Consider the following 22,523-nt stretch of genomic DNA (forward strand, 5'->3'; position numbering starts at 1 on the left):
TGTCTTATCTCGGCTTTTATGTTCACAGGAACTATACACAAGACAGAGTTATCGGAATGTCTTATCTGGGCTTTTATGTTCACAGGAACTACTCACAACATAGAGTTAACGGAATGTCTTATCTGGAATTGGCTTTTATGTTCACTAGAACTATACGCAAGACAGAGTTATCGGAATGTCTTATATGGGCTTTTATGTTCACAAGAACTATACACAAGACAGAGTTATCGAAATGTCTTATCTGGGCTTTTATGTTCACAAGAACTATACACAAGAGTTATCGGAATGTCTTATGTGGAACTGGCTTTTATGTTCACAAGAGCTATAGGCCTACATGAAGTCAGAGCTAACGGAATATCTTATTAGGGCTTGTATGTTCACAAGAACTGCAAGGTCATTTCAAACGGAATACTCTCGAGAAAAAAATCTGTTAACTTTAACAGAAAGGCCTTTGTCTGCGGCATGCTGTAATGTGTTCTGTTACTGCAGCACATTATTCTGTTAAGTATAGCACTCATATTCTATTAATTCAGCATAAAGAATGTATCAGACTTGCAGAATATCATGTAGAATATGACAACATATTATTGTGCTATAATAACATAATACATTTTAGCATCACTCTAAAAGTTGATTTTCACTTAAAATTAATCACATCTTATATCTGGATTTGTATGTTCACAAGAACTACACAAAGTCAGAGCGAACGAGATATCTTATCAGGGCTTGTATTTTCGTAAGAACATAAGGTTAGTGCAAACGTAATATCCTATATCGACGTCTTTACTCACACAAGCTATAGTATCATCCGCTTATACGTGTAACAGAGGACTTGAGTAACTTTGTTAACGTTTTAACATAATTAACTATCCACTCATGGCTATAGATCTGCTATATCCATAGACATTGTGCATGTTAGCTTATACATACATGCATTTCATCATGAATACGTACACTATAGGGCCCAGTTTCACAAAGATGTCGTACATGTACGATAATCGCACATATAGGAAAATGGTACGGTAATAGTGACGTACAAAATATCGTATACCGGTACGACAAATGTACGATAAAAATGTTGGAAACTGGGCCCAGCTTGTGTATGAATAAAGACAATTTCAATCTACATGTATACGGCATAAAATACTGTTCCCAGCTGATGCACTTATGCAACCAGTCATTTCAGTTTAAAGTTTCAAACTATTGCCATGCAAATAGCCTACATCACCCAAAGGTGGACTTAATAGCACAGGGTATATATTTGGTATATTAAGGCGGTATATAATTGGTAAGCTTAATGTGTCTCAGATATATAAATCGGGCAGACTGAAGCTTACGACTGCCGGTATTTTTATATGTTGAAGAGTAATAATTGGCGATTTCTAAAGGGCTGCTTAAACTGTTGCCTTTGTTTTTAAATTATATACAAATAAGCAGTGAAATAAATCGAGTGAAACATGTGGTTGTCAGATTTATAAGATTTATAAGATTTATATATATGGAGTTACGGGAGCTCCGAAGAACTGGGATTGGAAGGATTTATATATGTATTGATATATACCAAACGTGCTTTCTTCTAGCTCTACGATTTATATTTATTTAAAGATGGCAAAGTTTGGAGGACAAATCCCATCAGATTTGTAAAAAAGACGAAAAGTTAAAGATATATAAATAATGTAGTTAAATCAGAAATGACACGTGGCACTCAATAGATTCTGTACAAACGTGGTGGGTACATCAGCACTATGTTTATACCCCTGGAAATATTAAATTATAATTTTGCTGAAAATTGCAGTGTTTAACTTATACCTAATGTCACTATATATGTATCGAATCTGATGTCGAAAATATAATTTATACATACATTGCTTCCAATGTGATTAAAAGCTTTTGAAGATACCTTTTTCATGCTTTTAAATAATGTGTTCAAGTCACATTGAGGGCTTGAGATTTTAATTTGACACTTTGCAAAATAATCTAGGCGCTTATTTGTAATTGTTACAAACTCAGACCTTTGAAGAGTCTAAACCCCGATACTTTTGTCTGAATTCTTGACAGAAAATTGCTTATTTCTTGTTTGATTTGTTAATAAAGCACAATGAGTTACAGTAGTTCGTTTGTATCTTGAAGCGACAAATAGGCTGGGGTCAATGTTTTCATTTTATGTATGTAAAATGTTAAGATTTATGCTTTCTAAGACAAAGCTATAAACATCTTCATATAGTTTCGGCATACATACGTGAACGTACGTCCCAAATTTTGAATACAGACGAAGGGAGACTACTCTGGAATTTATATTGGCAACCTCTGCGCTACGCGGGGTAAAATATGCATTAAGCCGGTGATACGGTAAACCCACAAACCACTGCCAAATATTTTATGCGAAATGATTACAATAACATGAAGATTTCACTTGCTTGGTTCAAATCAATCAGATTAAAATGAGATCATACATGTATATCGCTTCGCTTAAAATACACTACGTCACCGGTTCTAGCGCATTTGTCACATTTGAAAGAGTGTTATCACAGAGAGAGAGAGAGAGTACGTGCAAGTCACAGGCGCCATCAAACGAGAACTCGACACTCCTTTTATCCTTGTGCTGTCCAAATATAGGTGTAGTCTTCATGCACTGGACAGATTAAGAAACAAATATGATAATCTTTATTGTCACAGGCAAAGTTTCAAAGGTTGGTAAAATCTGTCAAATGCAAATCTTGTGTCTGGTGGTCTAGATTGCATAATTTCTGGCTTGTGCTGACTTGAGCTCTCGCTGATAGGTCGGATATGGCCTTGTGTCAGAAGGTTTGTCCTTCGATGGGCGGAAGTGGTTTCTGCTATTTTATGCCCGGTGATTAAGTGGTGATTCTTAACGACAATATATAGGCCATACTCATTATATTCACACAACACAGATGGTCACAATTTTGCTGTCTCATCTTGACATCTATGGTGGAATGAAGTGTTCATGACCCCACTGCATTATGATGAATTAAATATGTCTTGAATAATTTGAGCTTTATAAATCACTAGATACCTCATTATAATTATACTACAGCATGAATTGCACAACATATTCTTGGATATTGGTTACAAGGAACAACACCTGTGTTTATAGTTATATCGCATGTTTCATGCATGTGGCGTCCACGTTGAGATTGTCGCCAATGTGCTGTATTCACACGTCTTATCTATGTCGGGAGTGGGGCGGGAGGGAGGGGGCTGAAAGTAATGAGTATATAAGGCCAGAATTAATGTTTATCTCTCACAGAGACTTACCCAGTGACTTTGATCTCAACGATGAAACTGTTGATCGTCTTGTCCGGTCTGATAGCCGTCAGCTTTGGTAAGTTTACTGCTGTACGCGTATCATGGCATAGACACCACAGATTTATACATACGAATATTAAGCTGTGCGGACATTGTGTCGAATCCGTCGTCTTGAAAACCGAAGTTATTCACGCCTCAACAAGTGTTGATGAAGAGTAACAGCTAATGACCATATGTTTACCTCTGAAAATGACTCTTTGGGGAGAAGAGACTCGGCAAATCCAAGATATATCCAACATATCTCTCCGAGAACATAAATACGCTGAGGGTAGTAGCAGAAGTTTTATCAGGAGTCGTATAAATAGGAATACAGTGGAAATAATTTTAATGAAACCATAGTTACTATATGTCAATACATTTCATTTTTCTTACTGAACTTTTCACAAAAGCATTTCAAGTACGGTCACTGATCCAGCTCATTTTGTTGTACCGCGTTCAATGTAGAAACATAATTCCCACAGATTCTGATTCCATGAGCACTGCCCTTTGAGCAACGTTATTTACGCTCAAACTCAGCAAAGTCTTCCTCATGTTTTTTTTTTTGGTTGTTGTTGTTGTTGTCTTCGTCCAGCGGCTACAACCACAAACTCCCATGCCTTGGCCGAGTTCTCAGCGAAGGGAATCTCGGTGTGGTCCAGTGGAGGGTGCCACGAAAAATACAACGGCCACTGCACATCGTTTGACGGTCTCCAGTTAGTCTCTCTATCAGGTGTCCTCAAGTTTAAGCAGACAAGTGGTTGTGCAATCACCATTACCGGAGGCACCGAAGTAGTACGTTTTCAAGTTTATCTTTTACTGAATTTACTTTAGCGAATATGTGTAAATGATGCCATTTACATTACATTATGCCCTGTTGCGTTTTTTTGTAGCTTTGAAGATACTTTTTAACTCCCTATTTATTTATTTATTTATTTGATAGACTTGCTTTGATTAACATAAAGATAATATATATACGGACAGCCATTGGAACTGATCGCTGGAGCAACAATTTAGTGTTCAAATCAGTCTTTGTTGAAAAGCAGAGAGAGTGGAAGCGAAATGCGAAAAGTTGTATGGTAAAATGCAAAGATCGAAGCGAAAACGCGAAATCAAAAATAGCAATAGGATCTGGATACATGTGGAATAAAGTTTACGTTTCCTTATGGTCAGATCAAATCCTGCTCATTGTTGAATTCGCTTTGTAGTCAGGCACGTTTTTTTACATCTATCCTGCCGTCCGAAACAGAATGACATTGCAAATTTGATTTAGTCTCTTTGATTCCTTAATTATTGTATATGATGTAACTTAAAATAAAACTGAAAGGCATATCTGTTATCCTTGGCGAAAAAAGACAAACTCTACGAAACGGAAATGATATTTAATAGAGTTGATTTTTTTGTGTTCTTCAGGGCCATGCCTCGGGGAGCTACAGCCACGGTAATGGCTACAAACTGGACATAAGCGACACTTCCTGCGTTACCAACTACATCACAGGTCACTACCGTCACACCGGAAGTCGATCAGATGGGGCTGCGCTGTACGCTGATCCTCACGGTAATGTGTTCGCCCATGAGTCCTGGTTGCACCACTGGGACATCACATGGTACCACTACACAAAATAAATAACCGTCTGTTCATAGTGGAATAAAACCATTTGCTATATCATGTCTGTTTTGTGTGTTCTGTCATAGATGGAAATTTGTATCCCTGATATTTGATAACCTGTCTAGCTATAGACGTTAAGCCGGAGGGCTAACGGTTTGGTTTCTTTCGGGCTCTCTCCGGTTTATTCCCACCATAATGCTGGCCGCCTTTGCATAAGTGAAATAATCTTGTGTATGATCTTGCGTAAAACACTAATCAAATAAATAAAGAAGGAAACAAATAAATAAGTAAATTAGACTTTAAGCCAGTTATATGTATAGGCAAGACATAAATGCCATTTTGGGGGTAACCAGAAGCTGGAATTGCTTGTGCCAAGCCACTTATGATCATGACATATTGTATTCCAATACGTAGGAGCCGGTCTGAGGGAAATATCTGTGACAGCTCGGTTGTCATTGGCGGGTCGGGAAAGAAGCGACATAAGTTTTGTGTACAAGACTTATTTTGTTGTCGTAACAACGTACACCTACTAGCATGACTAGGCCTATATATGCTGTTATCCGGTCCACTGTCCCCGCTTCGGCTCCTGTTTGGCGATCTCTCTCGCGTTCCTACATGCATTACGTAATACCTACGTCATAGCACAGATTGATGATGTTTAGCACAATATCCAGCAAGGAAACTGATGCAAGGAAGCCTCAGTTTAAATCTTGAAGATTTTATTATGTATATATGGCGGTCTGTTCCATGGGTGTAGGGCACCAGGGTGCCCACTGAATAAGCCAACAACAAAACGACATGTTATTCCTTGCTCTAACCTTTCAGTGATGAGCGCCAACCGAGGCTCTAGCAAATACCATTACTAAGTCTTTGGTATGACCACACTTGGGTTTGTACATGCCCAACAGGCTCAGTGAACTGTTTACTGTCAGCTAGACCCCACAAACACTTTAGTTTGTTTGATTCATAGATAGGTTTTTAACGCAATATTCCAGAGTTTTTAGCTTCGAAAATAACCTTTTTCATATGACAGGCTATTCAGCTAACAAGATGCCTGATTGCGGGGCAACGCAAAATCTCGTACGAGGTTACTCTCACAATGTCAGCAGGCATGGTGTATAACGTAGCTAATGTCACGGCAGTGAACTTTATGAGTAGAACAAATCGAATTGCTCTGAGTAAACCAACCACATATCTTCGCAATGTACCTGCCAAGATGTACCTGGCAAACATCCTAATTTATCCACAGGCGTAGCCCAAAAAGCCAGAGCTTGATTCGAACACCTAACTTCAATGGACAAGGACCACAATAGTCACAGCGAACCAGTGCTTTAGCCATATAGGCGTACACCTGTATTGCCATGACATGTGGAGCGCTGTTGCCAATAAGAGACGGAGAAGGGAAAAATATGTGCCTTCCTTGTCTAAATGAAATAGTCATATACAATCTATTTTTAGAATGCCAGACAAATTTAGAATGGCTTTCTATCTTGCATATCCCACATTCACATGCCAGATGTTACGTAAACTGACGTATATACTAACAGCTATCAATTGCAAACTTTTCATAAACTGACATAAACTAAACTTCCAGAGAGTTTTTGTTACAACGACATAACCAAGCAAGAAAAATTACAATTATTTCTCATGGTTCATTTTCAACAATGTTTTGAGATAATTCAAGCCATAACAGCACTGTTTTATATAACAGCACGTGACATATCCGTAAGCTGTGTATAAATGGAAATACAAACAATAAACCTTGTTTATATCTACATGCATACAAATACATTACATTTAAATGTGATCTCAGACGTTACACCACCGTACCTGCTTGATTCAATCCTCACCCGAGCTGTGTCCAGTTTCCACCCGGCCGCCATATAATACTGGCCGACCTCATATAAATAAAATATTCTTGAGTATGTGGCGTAAAACACCGGTAAAAGATAATAAAAAAATAATTTAGTCCTCCGGAATATTCTTAACGATATCGCAATATTAAATATAAACGTAAGTGTCAGTTCTGGTTAAGCTGACTTTTTAGTCAAACCAATTAATGATTTGGATTTAACAGCTGCATGGTCATACAAAATTTCAACTGTAACAGATGCATCATTCAGTTCATAAACCGTATTAAAATAATTCAAAATAATTAAGATAGAAGATTATCCATTCGACACAATAAATGATTACCTCTACATAAAAAGTACAATACAGAAATATAATAGCAATGAAGAGGTGATATAAGTCTGGAGCGGCTCTGTTCTCAAAACTATATCCATCCCAATTGTTAAAAACTAATGAGTTGAAGTTCGTTAAATGTGGGATACCTGTAAGGAATCAACTGCACGAAACTTGCCAACGTTACGTTTACATCACACTGGATTTTGATTTGATTTGATTTGATTTATTCACCAGAAAGAAAGTAGAAAAGGAAGAACATCTCAATACCTCTCTGTACCTAAACCTCTTGTATCCGCATGGTTATATATAAATATATATATACACACATGCATATACATACATATACATACACACCCGCAAACACACAGGCACACGCATATGTATGTACATGTACGTATATTCATACAAATACATCTTAAATATTATCGTAATGTGCACAGTATAAGTAGGCCTGTATAATAATGGTTTTTCTTAATCAAGGTTAATACAAACAGGTATATACACACACACATAATTACATATGTACGGATACATCAGTTTGTCAACATAATACAACTTATAGCACTCTGGCGTGAGCAGAAACCCCAAAAGGCCTATTGTATCCCATAACATGTTTAAATTTAATTGACAAGAGATGCTAACTGGTTAATACTCATATGTTGGAATGAAGCACTTGCACATACGTACACGTGTACCTAATTATGCATACACATAGTAGTTACTACTGTAGCACCCACTCCTAAATGTAAGGATATACAGACAGTAAAGAGAATTTACATTCGTAAATATGTGTACAAATATGCACATGCACACATGTGCACTTATGTATTAATATTCATATCAATCAAGGCGACAACAATATCCTATCAAGAGAAAACGTTAAGCAAGCAACTACGTGTCGCAACTGAGTTAATTCAAAACGTATGTACAATTGTGGATGACTTGGTGTAGTAATGATTATAGCTATATGCTTCATCAGCTGTATATTTTTCTCAGGAGTAAAGTTTTCAAAGACGATTTAAATAATGATAAAGAGGTGATTTCTTTTAAATTGGAGGGCAGTTTATTCCATTTGATCGGTCCTTTTATTTTACAAGTGTGTAGGGATAGATTGCTTCTATGAAATGGTCGGTGTAAGTTAAAATATGATGTTCTAGTTGGATAGCAGTGAATATCAGACTGTTTTGTAAAGTAAGTACGGGTGTATAATGGAGTAATGCTAGGATTGTAGAAGTATTTGTGAATTAACTGGAGTGTCTGAAAGGTGTTAACCGCGGTAACAGGTAAGATATTATACTCAGTAAAAATAGGCGCGGTGTGTTCGTATTTATGAGAGGAGGTTATAATGCGTAATGCTCGTTTTTGAAGACGGATCAGGGGAAGAAGATGTGTTTCATAAGTATTTCCCCACACAGCATTGCAGTACGTAATATATGGGTTAATAAGTGCATAGTACAGGATGAACAGAGTATTTTTCTTTAGGGCATATTTAATATGATTTATCACCCCTAAATTACGGGATATTTTTTGCAGATATTATTTATGTGGTTTGTCCACGTTAATCTTTCATTGAAAGTTATACCTAAGAAATTGAAGGTCTTGATTTTTTCGATATTTACGCCTGCTATAGCCAGGAAAGGAGTAGCATGATTATTTATTCTGCGATTGGGAGCGATGTACATAAATTTGGTTTTCTTAATATTAAGAGACAGTTTATTGCAACATAGCCAATCGTAAATTTTTTCAATTTCACGATTAAAAGTTTCCAGGAGGTGTGCTGGATCATCATTGCAAAGGACAGCACTAGTATCATCAGCAAACAATATGATATCAAGTAGAGATGAAACATCTTTAATGTCATTAATGTATATTAAAAAGAGAAGGGGTCCTAGGATTGAGCCCTGAGGAACACCAATATTCATGTATTTAGTAGTTGATCGGCAATCGTTGTATAAAAGGCAATGTGATCTGTTTTTCAGATAATCATTAAACCATATATTACTAAGACCTTTGACACCATAATGGTCGAGTTTTTTCAACAATATATTGTGGTCTACAGTATCAAAAGCCTTTGCAAGGTCTAGAAAAAGAGTGATGCTGCACTTATTTGTTTCTTTAGCAGTTACTAGTTTATCATATAGAGCAATTATTGCATGTGTAGTAGGGTGATGCGATCTGAAACCGAACTGTTGACTGTATATAATATCGTTCATTTCGAGGAACGTCGTCAGACAGTTAACCACCAGTTTTTCGATGATTTTGCTGAAACACGGTAAGACAGATATTGGTCGGTAATTTTTAAACTCCTTCATTTCACCCGATTTATACACTGGTGTGAGTTTAGCACTTTTCATTTTATCAGGGAATATTCCAGTTTGAAACGATAAGTTTATTATATGGGTCAGCGGTTTCGCTATTGCTGTGGCACAATACTTTACAACTGAAACACGAATCTCATCTAGGCCAGGAGAGCTATTCTTCAGTCCCATGATAACATCTACAACTTCTGCTGAGGTACAGGGAAACAGATGGGTTGCTGTACCGGTACACTCTTGAGCTTCCGGAGCATGTATTTCCAAGTTGTTGTCCTGAAGAACTCTGCATATATACCATGTTATATCATCCGCGATTCGCCAGATTCTGCATCCAAGATCAACAAATGCCCATGGTGACCATGTTGGGAATGTTTCCTGACGAAACATGCAGGCTTGATTTCCGTTAAACTCTCCGATACAATTGGAAAGTTCCATTTTTAAGCAAACTTCGCTTTTATGATATAATCCACTAGATGGAATCGACTGGACATTGTAATGCAAATTTTGTGTATAAATAGAGTACTCTGGCCTATGAAGGTCAATATCAACCATATGGTTGATTGTATGTATGTATCCTTGGGGTTTAACGTCGCACTTAACAATTTTTCAGTCAGATGACGACGAGGAGTCAGTAGGTGTGTACACATATATTGTGTATTCTTTCCGCAAGGTGAGTCAATGCCACCAAAGTGCTGCCATGGAAACGCCATACCGAAGACACCAGTCCCATTATACTGACACCGAGCCAACTAATCCTGTTTCTCAATGCAGAGCGCCAAGCGCGGCAGCAGCATTCACCATTTTTAATGACTTTGGTATGACCCCAGGGTCTCCCTCGTTCGAAGCGGACGCTCTATGTGGTTGATTGTATTTTCTTAATTGAACACAAATCAACTGGTTAATAAAGTAAAACCAGCCTCGTTGTTAGGAACAGCCTAATACCCACACCCAATTATATAAAAATGATGAAAAAGAGGAATTTAAAAAATTTAATATGTACCAGCAGGCCTACCCGTACGATCGAGAGGGCCAGATATCGTATTATCATCCACCTTAGTAACCTCTCACTATGTGTTACTGGTTGTTCTCTGCCTCTGTATAGTCATGGATGTTAACTGCAGGTCTCACAGTGGATTCCAAGTAATTTACTTTTAGGGTCTGTATATAGGCCTATATCTAAAACTATATCCGTACCTAGGGCCTTGGCCTGCCAGTTGCTTCAGAAGATTTTATAGCTGACTTTGACATAATCATGAATGATGTAGGCCTACTCTTACCGGTGCGGATAACATCTTCCGGGGTATTTCCATGCAGCACATCATTATAACTGTGTGAAATTACCGTTTATTTTATGGTTTTGGCATTAAATCTGCATCTACACGTCGCCTATGGAAAATGTGATAGATATAGGCGTAACTAGGCCATGGCTTTTACCAAATTATTTTTAAATTAGGTCTATGTTCTTTGGTGGATCGTAAATACCGTAATTTGCTATATAGACCTACATTTGTTTTGTGAAATGTTGGATGGAATTCGCATTTTGGAACAATAGTATATAATGCACATCAGTGGCGATTCCTTATGACGCATATCGGTGGATCCAAGAACACCTAAAAAGGCAGGAGTTTCTTGGAATAGGATTAGCCGTATGCGATGGCGTTCAAAACAAGGGAGGCAACTTAGTTGTCACAAGCTTATCGTGTTATTCCCCTTCTTAAAGCATTGTCTTGTAACATCGACATAAGTGCTAATATGAATGAAGACATGTGGAATTTTCGTCAGAGCATAAGTCAATGTGAACGCACAGAAGCAAAACTACTTAACATACATAAAACAAAGTAATTGTTTAAAAGATCTTAGGTAGAGTGACAGGAGCATATGGGAGCCTCGTTCTGATTTCGCCGGTACCATGTGATTTCACCCATATTGAATTTCGGCAACATGGCTTCAGAACAAGTGGAACAGAAGGAGGTATTGTCTGAAATGTTTCTGTTTCTGTTCGTGAAAGTTCCACTGTTGTGACTTATATTTGTTTATCTTTCATTTAAAGGGACAACTGACTTGCTTATTTTCACCACAGAACTAACATTTAGTGAAGAGTTAGTCGAAAATAAGTTGGTGTCAAAATCGTTGCACGCCAGTCTCGTCAGCATGAGATGAACACGTTTAACTTGTTGAAGTATTACTCTGGAATTTTTGTTTGAACCCTGTTTCTGTTGTCGTTTAAATGGATTATATTCATTTATACATATAGATGTACATATACTTGTCACCAGATTGGGCGTGAAATGCTCGAAATCAAGTACTTCAAATTAATCATACGCAACTATTAAATGACTGATTTTTGACATTTTTGTGTGCTAATTGCCCACTGTCTGTAGAATATCAGATATTACTCTGTCTGTTTTGTGTCAGAAACTGTCAAACTCTAAAACATTTGACATGCTTTTTAAAGCTGAGTTGTTCTGATAGATATAAATATGGTGGTCACTAAAGCTGAGAGTAATTTTCGTGGAGTTCATAGAGTATTTAGCTCACATTGTCAGTGTTTCATGGGCCACTGTCACAAAACTTGATAAGTCACATTTCTCTTAACTTTATTTGTAAAAGATGTCGTTCTAGTTATAGTGCCATAAGGCAATATCATTTATGAGAGCAGTAACTAAATAGGCCTATTGTTTTGTGAAAGTGTCCCAAGCAGTGATTACAGCCGGACACCAGTGGGTAAGGGAAGGGGTGGTCTCCATGGCCATATTGCTAGCACTACAGTGATTCAAGATCCTCTCATTAATGCGGTCGCTGTGAGTTCAAAACCAGCTCAGGTTGGCTCAGGCAGTTGTATGTAGAAACGTCTGTCAGTAATCTGTGGATTAGTACAGTGTAAAACACCAGTCTAGCAAGTAAATAAATATATGGGTGCTGAAAACCAGAGCAGGAGACACCTGTGACTGAGTTGGATGGCGTGCTAGCACGACGCAGTGACTTAAAAGCCTATCACCAATGCAATCACTGTGAGTTCAAGACCAGCTCATACTGGCTTCCTTTCCACCCATAGGCAACCTAAGCGATGATTGAATCTGAAACAAAATTGTCAAAGTGAATAAGTATTATAAGGTTCAAGAGCTCATTTTTACCTTTTCTGGAAATATTTGTTGAAAGTCAATGTGTTTTTATAATTTTTCCACCACAGGAAAGCCGGCAGGCAGAGGCAGAAGAAAATGATCAGCAAGTGGTGCCAAGCCCCGAACTGTTAATAAAACATCCATTACAGAACAGATGGGCTCTGTGGTTCTTCAAAAATGATAAAACGAAAGACTGGGCATCAAACTTAAAGTTGATCACATCTGTAGAGACAGTAGAGGACTTCTGGGGGTAAGAAAGCAGGAGAAAGGGTTTTAAAACATGTGCATGTTAATAATAATTGAGCATAATTGAGTTGAAAAAAAAATTAAATATCACCTTTACAAGTGGTCTAAACAGTTTCACTCTAATTAATATAGTCCAATGACAGTTGTCCAAATCCAGCAATTGGCTGTTGCATTTGATCATTAGATATTTGTTAGCATTCGCAAAAACTTGTGGATGGGTTTCGCAAGTTCTAGTCCTTAAATGACAATGCTTCATGGAACTACAACACAGACAGCGGATATTTCTGGAGAAAATTTTCATTTGAATGTTTCATGGGTGACTTCTGGTGTACTTTTATGATTCACTGCTTTTGTTGCTGAGACTTGTTGCCTGCTGTCTTGTATAAATAAAACATTCTTGAGAATGCTGTATGACATTTACCAAATAGGTACAATGTAGCTTGGTCAACTGTTACTATTATTGCTAATATACCAAAGATAAAAGGAATGTGTTTCAAAGGGAATGGATTTTTCATACAAAGAATCTAATGTTCATGAATGATTTTGGGCAGAGTTTATAAAAAGAATGGATTGATACAGTATGTGAGATCTGGAAAAGTAAACTTATTCAGTGTTGTGAACATTTGTCATTGTTATCTTTTTTTTGTTGTTTTGTTTCCAGATTATATAACCATGTACAGAAAGCCAGCAGGCTCCCATCAGGCTGTGATTACTCCATGTTTAAGGTATGCCTATTTTATTGGTACTCTCACCTAACTCCGTGTTAAAGGATACATGAAACACATGAGGAGCATATCATCTGCTGATGATACATTTGGATGTTGAGGCATTTTCATCTTAACACTTGCCTTAGGAAGTGTATAGTGTATATAATGTACAAGGTGGTACATTGTCTTAATTGGTGCTTAAATGATTTTGGAGGAGCATAGCAGCTGCTGATGATACATTAGGATGTCGAGACACTTTCATATTAACTTTTAATTGCTTGAGGAAGTGTGGATGTTATGGGACATTTTAACAGCACAAACAGAAACACTTGCTTGAGGAAAAATGTTTAAAAAGATGCCGATTATATTTCATGTGTGTTGTGTACATACATGAAAAATACATGTCCTCACTACTGATAGCTTGATAGCTAAGAAATCAGGGTGCCGAGTTTAGAGGGACCCCCCCATCTCATAAAAAATTGGGGAACCCTGGACCCATCACCAACAAACACCCCAACCCCCTACCGCCCCCAATCCAAACACCACTGTGAATTTAGGGGTGATGTGCCAGATGTATGAAATTCGAATAAACAACCTCTGATGGAGCAGGCTAATCTGACAACACTGTTTCTCCAGAATCCCAGTTTCCAACGCTTATCTACTATGCCATGGTTTTCAAGTGAGCCACCTCTGTTAGCCACTGCATTTTTTGGACTAGTAATCAAGCTGTCTTATTATTTTTTGTTGGTGTATTATAGGATGGTATACAGCCAATGTGGGAGGACACTCAAAACAAGGAGGGCGGCAGATGGCTTATTAATCTCAATAAACAACAAAGACATACAGATCTAGACAATTTCTGGCTCGAAACGGTAAGTATATATAGTTAAAGCTAGTAACAACTTGTGTTATCAGACATACTGTATATTGTGAGAATGCTAGCATGGCACAAAAACACTAGCTCATGCTGACTTCCTCTCCGGTTGTAGTTTGGAAGGTCTGCCATCAACCTGCAGATTGTCGTGGGTTTACCCCCGGGCTCTACTCGGTTTTCTTCCACAATGCTGCTGGCTGCAATTGTATAAATGAAATATTCTTGCGTATGGCATGAAACTCCTATGAAATAAATACATATTCAGGGATGAGGAGTTTCTGCGGAATTGAGTTGAGAGGAGTAAGCTGAATTTGTGGTCCGTCAGATCTTACTCTTGTCTGCAAAACACCTGAGCAGACCGAAGCAGGCAAAGGGCTTGATTAAGTTACACATTACATTCACTCCATATCACCAGTATAAACCAGGCTCTGTTGTCGGCGTTACTGAGAAGCCTTGAAATGATGGGCCATTGGGAACAGGGTGTATACTGACCATTTTACAACATCGACAGCTTTTACGACCACCATTTAGGTACTTTAGCATGTGCAATGGTAACTACACGTGCACATTAGAATGGCAAATTTTCTCGACTATGAAGGCGAAAACCATGCTTTTGAAGAGGCACGGATTGAAAATTGTTTTAAGTTGGCATGGCTGGAAAAGACTGTATGGCTTCACTATTGGTGCGGAGACTGTTACAGTTTTGGAACATTTGAAAAGACCACATGCCTGTTGAAGTCCTGTGCCCTCTCTGTTCTGATCTGATCAATTAAGGGAGCAGAGGAGCAAGGATTAACATGGAGCACATGCACACGAAAGTACATAGCTTAGTAGACCAAATGCTAGCTATTATGTTTGTTATGCTTTTTGGTTTGTGTCCTGTTGGTTTTAATCTTACTGCCAAACGTTGCCCAACCTAAATAATGTGTTACAACAACAACAATATTGCCAGAGTAACTTAATCCAAAATACTTGTAAATGATATCCTTGTATTTTAATTGTAAATGGATATTGCATTGAACTTTTTTTTTTGGATAAAATTTTTGCAGTCTGTTTTCAGAAGGTTTTCAGCTCATCTTACCATGATCAAAATGCTAAAAGTTTCCGACCAGCAAGAAGGTGGGAAAGCACCCTGATGCTCACACCCTCCCCTTACTCTCGTTGCTTGTTCCATTCGGAATATAAAATATTTTCAGACGTTTTTTTGCAATAAACATTTTCATCCCTGAATACTATGGTAAACAATGATGTTTGAAATCCTTTATAGATCTGTGTATGGTTCATGCATATTTTGCAATTGAAGTAGAAAAAACAACAGAAAAGCATTTTATGAGACAAAGTATTCACTTCCTTGAAATTCTAATCCTAGGAAAATGGAACTAAAAGGATATGTTTATTTCACATCATCTATAGCTGATTCATTGTTTTTCTCCTCAGTTATTATGTATGATAGGGGAAGCATTTGACGAACAGAGTGAAGATGTCAATGGAGCAGTGGTGAACATCAGAAACAAGGGAGATAAACTTGCCATGTGGACGAAAGATGCCAGGCGAGGCGATGCCAATGTCAAAATAGGGTATGCTATTGCATGAAGTGTATTGTGAAATAGATCTATATATTGAATAGGAAGTGTGTTTTTAGGTGTCAGTCTTGCTGTAAACAGTACTTGCAAGATCACAACCCACTTAAACGTATAATACTTACCCAAATCAAGACTACATGTAGGCTTATGTACAGATGAGTGCCATCTTTGTAGCTATAATACTTACATAAAGAAATTTTGGGAAAGAGATCTGGGCGTCATGTGGATACTGCTCCCCTATTTATTCATTATGAGAAATGTATAAAGCCATTATAAGAAGGTCTGCCTCCTTATCGTAATAGTTAACGTAAATCCATACTACATTTTTGCAAGGTAGACTAATGAATAATTAATGGTTACAACAGGGGTCTGCAGCTAGAAGCTGTCTCTAATTTCTGGTGATGTTATGTGCTTGATTTACTTTTAGCTTGACTCTTCAACACTGATGTGATATCAGTGTAGGCAGTAGGTACATTTATATTTTAGAATATGTGTATGAACAGGTAAGTATTGGGTACATTTTTTTTTTTTTCTCTCAAAACAGATGAGTTTTAAGGTGAGTTTGAGATATGTAACTTCAAGAACCATGTTTCTGCTTCCAGAAAAAAGTTAAAAGAAAGGTTGAATATACCAGACAGACTAACAATAGGATTTCAGGTAAGTGCATATCCTCTAGAAAAAGCTGTCTGCACCTAGGTGTAGGGGAGGTAATATTGTGTTTATGCCGTGTCCTTGCCCACAATTTATAAGATATCTCGCTTGATGGATGCGCACATGGATGTCCACCTGGTCGGACAGGTGCAAATGAAGATACCCACGTTGCATTTTCAAAATGCATCATAAACTTTATTTAATGAGGGTATAGCATGTTTACATTATGAATTCAGACTCTTTCTACTGTTAATCTGCTTTTTACACATAACGTTGAATGTTCAAATCCACAGATCCCTGAATATACAATGCTGATTTATGTGTGATAAATGCGTTGTTTGAAATAAGAAATGAGTTTCCCTGTGTCTTATTTGCACTTTTAGGCTCACACAGATACCATCTCTAGACAAGGCTCTACAGCCAAGAACCGTTTCTCTGTATAACCCAAGCTGTTGTCCATGGGATTGGAAGATAACTGGTGTGTAAGGACAGGACTTCGCAATGTTGGAGGAGTAGGAGGGTGAGGGGGGCGGGGGTTATTGGTGCTTGAGTGAGGCATTCATTCAGCTCCTTTCTATAAGATATCATTTTTTTCAGTTTTCTGAATAATTCATTGAAACGTTGTCATTATCAAGTCATTTGTGTCGCCAGTCCTAGCATTAGTGCTTTGCTGGGATGTCATCTGAATTACTCTTGGGAGTTGCATATTAGCACTATGATGTAGTCTGTTATTACTGTATGTAATATCTACACAAGATCATCTTCATCCTGTTACAGACCTCTCCATATTGACTCTATGAGGTCTCCGTGGGTAGTACACGTAATTCTTCCCCTGTTTCAGGAGACCTGCATATTGACACTATGACGAAGTCTGTGTGGTTAGTACATGTAATACTTACACAGGATGATCTTCATCCCCTGTTACAGACCTCTCCATATTGGCACTATGATGAAGTCTGTGTGGTTAATACATGTAATATCTACACAAGATCATCTTCATCCCGTTACAGACCTCTCCATATTGACTCTATGAGGTCTCCGTGGGTAGTACACGTAATTCTTCCCCTGTTTCAGGAGACCTGCATATTGACACTATGATGAAGTCTGTGTGGTTAGTACATGTAATACTTACACAGGATGATCTTCATCCCCTGTTACAGACCTCTCCATATTGGCACTATGATGAAGTCTGTGTGGTTAGTACATGTTATACCTACACAAGATGATCTTCATCTCCTGTTACAGACCTCTCCATATTGGCACTATGATGAAGTCTGTGTGGTTAGTACATGTTATACCTACACAAGATGATCTTCATCTCCTGTTACAGACCTTTCCATATTGGCAGTATGATGAAGTGAGCTTACTGTACTGTCTACACAAAATTCCCAGTTACAGAGGACATCTGTAATTTATTGTTCTTCAGAAGGCTGTTATGGTTACTTATACTATGTGCTAACACTGTGCATACTAATATAATAAGGGTGCACTCACAAATGTAAATATGGCACATTGTTACGTAATAGTTTTACTACTGATTCTTGTAGATAACTTGTTTAAGACAAATTCTTTCTGTATGTCATTGTGATGGACTGTATTTTTCTTGCTTCTCTCATTATTGTTTTGTTGTTTTTTTAGCAGAAGACACTAGTTTTTATAGTGCTAATGAAGTGCTATTATAATTATTAGTTTGTTAAAGAGCTCTTTTTGTTGTGAGAGAGACTAAGTGAAGCTCTCTATACATTGCTTTCTTGGGTTATATATAACAGGTCATGGGTGAAAGGTCATGATCACAACTGATTTTCCATTTTGCAATATCTGCTAATTCTACTTTTGATTTATGAGTGTTATTTTCAGCAGTTGTTCAGATCTAGATATATAGATAGTTGATGTGCTATCCTGATTTCATTGCTAGTGCACTTGCCCTTAAAGTCCAAACAATGGGCAGTTATTTGGAGTGTTCCTTGTCATACATGTGTAAGTTCACTTAAAGATGGTTTATTTTTCTAACCTTCTCATAAAAGTTTTACTTAGTTGTTAAAACAGTTGATGCCCAGTGTGACTTGCGGTATGTTTATAACTTAATGTTTGTAAAAATCATCTGTATTCATATTCAGTTTCCCAATTCATGCAGTACATGTACGTCTATGGAGCAAACTGTTCAGTTCTCAAATTCAAATTTATTATACAGTATGATCTGTTAAAACAAATACTTATTGACAAGTACTAACTTTGTAAGAGAAATTGGTGGCAGAAAACTTTGTTTCGATTCAATTCAGAGCAGTTGAAGTGGGGTTAAACAGGCCAGGTTTTCGAACCTTTCCTTTTTGTAAGGCCTATGGTACAAGGTATAGCGAACCGCACGAATGTGGCTCAGCTGATCTAACGATGCATTGATGTACTGCGGAGACAGAGCCACACTTTCTCGCAACACAGAAGATGTCCCACAGATCTGTGAGCATCGGCAGCAGAACATTAGGTTTTTAACGATGTTATTTTGTCCTAACCTGCATAAAACTGGTTTCTGTGAAGACACAACATGCAAAGGGATGCTTCGAAACAAACACACACTGTCCCTACTCTAATATGTATGGCAAAATGAAACAATTTCAGCCCACAAATTGCCTCCACTTCAATGGGTTTGTCGTAATTTTTGGCTGCCTTACTCATTGTCAGGTAAACTAGGATTCTGGTTGGAAATGTAATCTGTCGAGCTATAAAACCACAGTGGTTCACAGTGTCACATGACCTGAAATTGGTTACTGTGAGAGTCCGAGCATGGTAGAAATATGTACTGAAGTGAAGACATTTGGTCAAATCTCCAAGGATTTACTCTACCCACTGATCTGAAAAATAAAACTGAAGCTACTGTTGTATGCAGACATGATACATACGTTCATCGATGCATAAATCTACAAGGTCAGGTTTAATACTTAAGATTTAATGCTGCTGTTAAGGTAGAACAGAGAGCTCATCTGGGATCATTGGAGGAGTGCGTGAAGCTAACCTATCAGTTCAGTACAGTACATTGTTAAATCTGCTGTCCACTTCACTATAGGTATAGCATGGTACACAGGTAGGGGCAATCTACTAATTTGATGCAAGGGCCTACTATTGGAAAATTGATTCCAATGAAAATTAGTCTCCAATGAAAATTAGGTAATTAAATCTGACACTGGCTGGCACATTTCTTCAGCATTAATAAACTTCAGTTTTAAAATATATTTAATCTTAGCTGTTCTCTGTTTTAGTTAAATCACGATAATAACTTAGATGTTATTAATTGTATTTGGCAGTAAGCATTTTCTCTTTTTTTTTGAAACCTAAACGGATACCTGACATTTGACAATTTTAAATGTGCCTGCCATTTATGTCTGGAGAACTGAGATGAAGTCCACAGAATACCAGTAGTTGTAAATGTCTGGGAAGACTTTCTGTGGCAGTAAGACATTTTCATTGTTATTTATTGTGCTAAGTTGATGTGATTAGTAATTTGATCTTGCATGGCCTTTTGGAACAGTATTGTTGTGAATTATGTGAAAAGAAGTTAAATTTTTTCTTGTGTTAGTTTCCCCAAGTTTTTTCTCATTTTCACCGGAAACTTCAATGTAAAATGTTTTTTTTTTTTTGGGGGGATGAGAATTTGGTATGTTTTGTGTGGAAAATTGTAAACTTGACTCAAGATTTTGCTGCATTCTTCAACAATTTTAAGTTAATGTTCTTAATTTTGATTGATAAATGTTGATGTACACACGCAGTTTATATCAAAATACTTAGCTTTTCTGATTACTGGGTACCTTTACAATGCACTGCTGCAGTACAGAAAAAAAAAACGACTAAAGACCACACTAACTGCAATGGTGTAAGAATGAAGTACTGAGACTATGGCTGAAAATATGGGGTTAATCGACTTCAGATTTAATTTAAAGGTTAGCATCATGCACCTGACCCTAGGATCGTGGATCTGCCCTAGACGCAAGTCCTTCTTATCAAAACAGTTTACTGCACTGAACTTGTGACTTGATGTAAGAATTTTTGTTTTAATACTTAGTTATTGTGACTTTCATGACAAAAATGAAAATAACAGTTTGATTTATGATCAATTAGATGTTTAGGAATGATATGATAAGCTGACCAGTTAAGTCCATCTAAAGTTACTGCTTTGTGATCCTGGGGCCAGTGATGTTAGGCAGACCTGAAAATATGTTGACATTATCTGGTTTAGGGTGAAGCCAAAAAAAAAAAAAAAAAAGCTTCCAGATTTGATGTTCATTTCGGCATGAAGTATTTCACCTATATTCATGCGATGTGAAGCCAAGCATAGATAAGGTGTCACATGATCAATTATCTGCTTTATGGTCAGATGAAAAAATCTAGTTTATTATGGCAGAAAGCAACCTACATTATATCAGATAGGTAAATCCCACCTTGACAGTGCATGCAGTTTACTTTAAAGATAAAAGGGAATTCTGTTTCTCTTAGATGCTTTCCAAATGTAAGGCACTTAGTATTCTGCAGTTCCTAGAAACCTGTATCTTATCATAATCATAAAAAATATATTTGGCCAACATTAAGTAGTAGTCCTTCCAGTTCCCAAGGTAATGGAGCCAGTCGTTTCTCTGGTTGCCTCCACCCTTGTAATTTAACGTGTTCAATAAATGCTACTTAATTTGGCTATAAGGGGAGATTTTCAGCCAAAATCTGCATTCGCTAATAAAATAGTTTTCTGCATTTACCAAGAACAGCTAAAATTTTTGTTTTTTAGTAATTATCAGTCCTGTACCTGTAGTATTTATAGGGTTAAAATGGTTCTGAAGTTTGAAGAAGTTACTTTAAAAATGTGACCCGCATGTAGAAATTTCATTTACGATTTTGGTATCTTGTGAGTGGTAATTTTTGGGGGCTGTTCTAAAATAACAAAGTTGGATTGTATTTGCATTGATAAATTTTTGGGCCAAAAATCTCCATTATGTCAATATCAAGTAAATATGAACAAGTTTAAGACATCCAGGACATTGTGCATGTCTTTTCAAACTCGTAGAATATTGGAATCTTTGCTTGTTATATATACTGAAAGTTTGGTCATTCTTCAGCTGATCTGAAAGGCAATGCATTATGACATAATTTTGGCTTTAAAAGTTTACCTTTGTTCAAGAATACCATAATGGCAAGATACATGTTTTTAGGGAAATGTACTTCTAGAGTTATTCAGTCAAACTGTATATTATGTAAATGTCTCTTGATGATGGCCTAGTGTAAAGAATGTCCAATATAATAAACTGATAAGCATGTACCCTTGGTGGGTGGGGATGGTAGAGAGATACTTCCGTGATGTAGGCAGTAGTTCTGGCTTACTCCAGGAGACATGTACAGTTGTGCTGCTCATGTAATACAATTGGAGCAGTAGTTCTAGGCTCATTGTATAAAGTCTATTGATAAAGTGGATTTGATAATAAACCAATTGTATTTAACTTGAATTGTGCTCAGTTGTCAGTCCTTGCATCTCTTCAATTTTGCTTTCAGAAAAGCCTTTTCATTAAATAAGTTGTGGTTTATTTGGAATTAGACATGTTTATCAGGGCCTGTTTTCACGAAGCACTCTTAACTAGTACCATGGCAACCAGTACTGAAGGCATTACGTCATCATGGAAGTTGTGAGCTGTAACGTTTAATAGTGTGAAGGGCAAGTACCTGAATGGCTTAAGTGTTCCACATTTGGACTTGATATTTCAAGATTCTCCTGCTTTCATTGTCCTTGAGTGGCCTTGATGATAATGTCTTTCATGAAGTTTGGGGGGCCTCCATGGGGCTAGCACGTCAGTGTGGCACAATGACCCAGGAACCGCTCACCAATGCAATGGCTATGAGTTCAAGCCAGTCATCATCATCCAGCCATACGTAGGTGTGTCAACAACCTGTGGAC

At 37.4% G+C, this 22,523-nt stretch overlaps 2 protein-coding genes across 3 annotated transcripts; both read left to right on the forward strand.

The window, feature by feature from the left end:
* Nucleotides 1-3,272: 3,272 nt before the first annotated feature.
* Nucleotides 3,273-4,975, forward strand: LOC135482143 (uncharacterized). Its single transcript, XM_064738242.1, has 3 exons — nucleotides 3,273-3,346; nucleotides 3,902-4,101; nucleotides 4,720-4,975. The coding sequence occupies exons 1-3, from the start codon at nucleotides 3,301-3,303 to the stop codon at nucleotides 4,930-4,932; spliced, it is 459 nt and encodes a 152-aa protein (XP_064594312.1). The 5' UTR covers nucleotides 3,273-3,300; the 3' UTR covers nucleotides 4,933-4,975.
* A 6,297-nt stretch (nucleotides 4,976-11,272) lies between these two features.
* LOC135470347 (eukaryotic translation initiation factor 4E-like) lies at nucleotides 11,273-22,277 on the forward strand. 2 transcript variants are annotated; one of them, XR_010444385.1, is made up of 8 exons: nucleotides 11,273-11,388; nucleotides 12,608-12,789; nucleotides 13,447-13,510; nucleotides 14,251-14,364; nucleotides 15,804-15,943; nucleotides 16,552-16,606; nucleotides 16,984-17,120; nucleotides 17,931-22,277. XR_010444385.1 is itself a non-coding variant. In XM_064749231.1 (8 exons), exons 1-7 carry the CDS (start codon nucleotides 11,359-11,361, stop codon nucleotides 17,041-17,043), a joined length of 645 nt encoding a protein of 214 aa, XP_064605301.1. In that variant the 5' UTR covers nucleotides 11,273-11,358; the 3' UTR covers nucleotides 17,044-17,078; nucleotides 17,931-22,277. The 2 variants fall into 2 exon arrangements, 1 of the variants encoding a protein (XP_064605301.1); XM_064749231.1 differs by having other exon boundaries at nucleotides 16,984-17,078.
* Nucleotides 22,278-22,523: the final 246 nt, after the last annotated feature.

Source organism: Liolophura sinensis, chromosome 1, assembly GCF_032854445.1.
Source record: "Liolophura sinensis isolate JHLJ2023 chromosome 1, CUHK_Ljap_v2, whole genome shotgun sequence".
NCBI classification, from domain to species: Eukaryota; Metazoa; Mollusca; class Polyplacophora; order Chitonida; family Chitonidae; genus Liolophura; species Liolophura sinensis.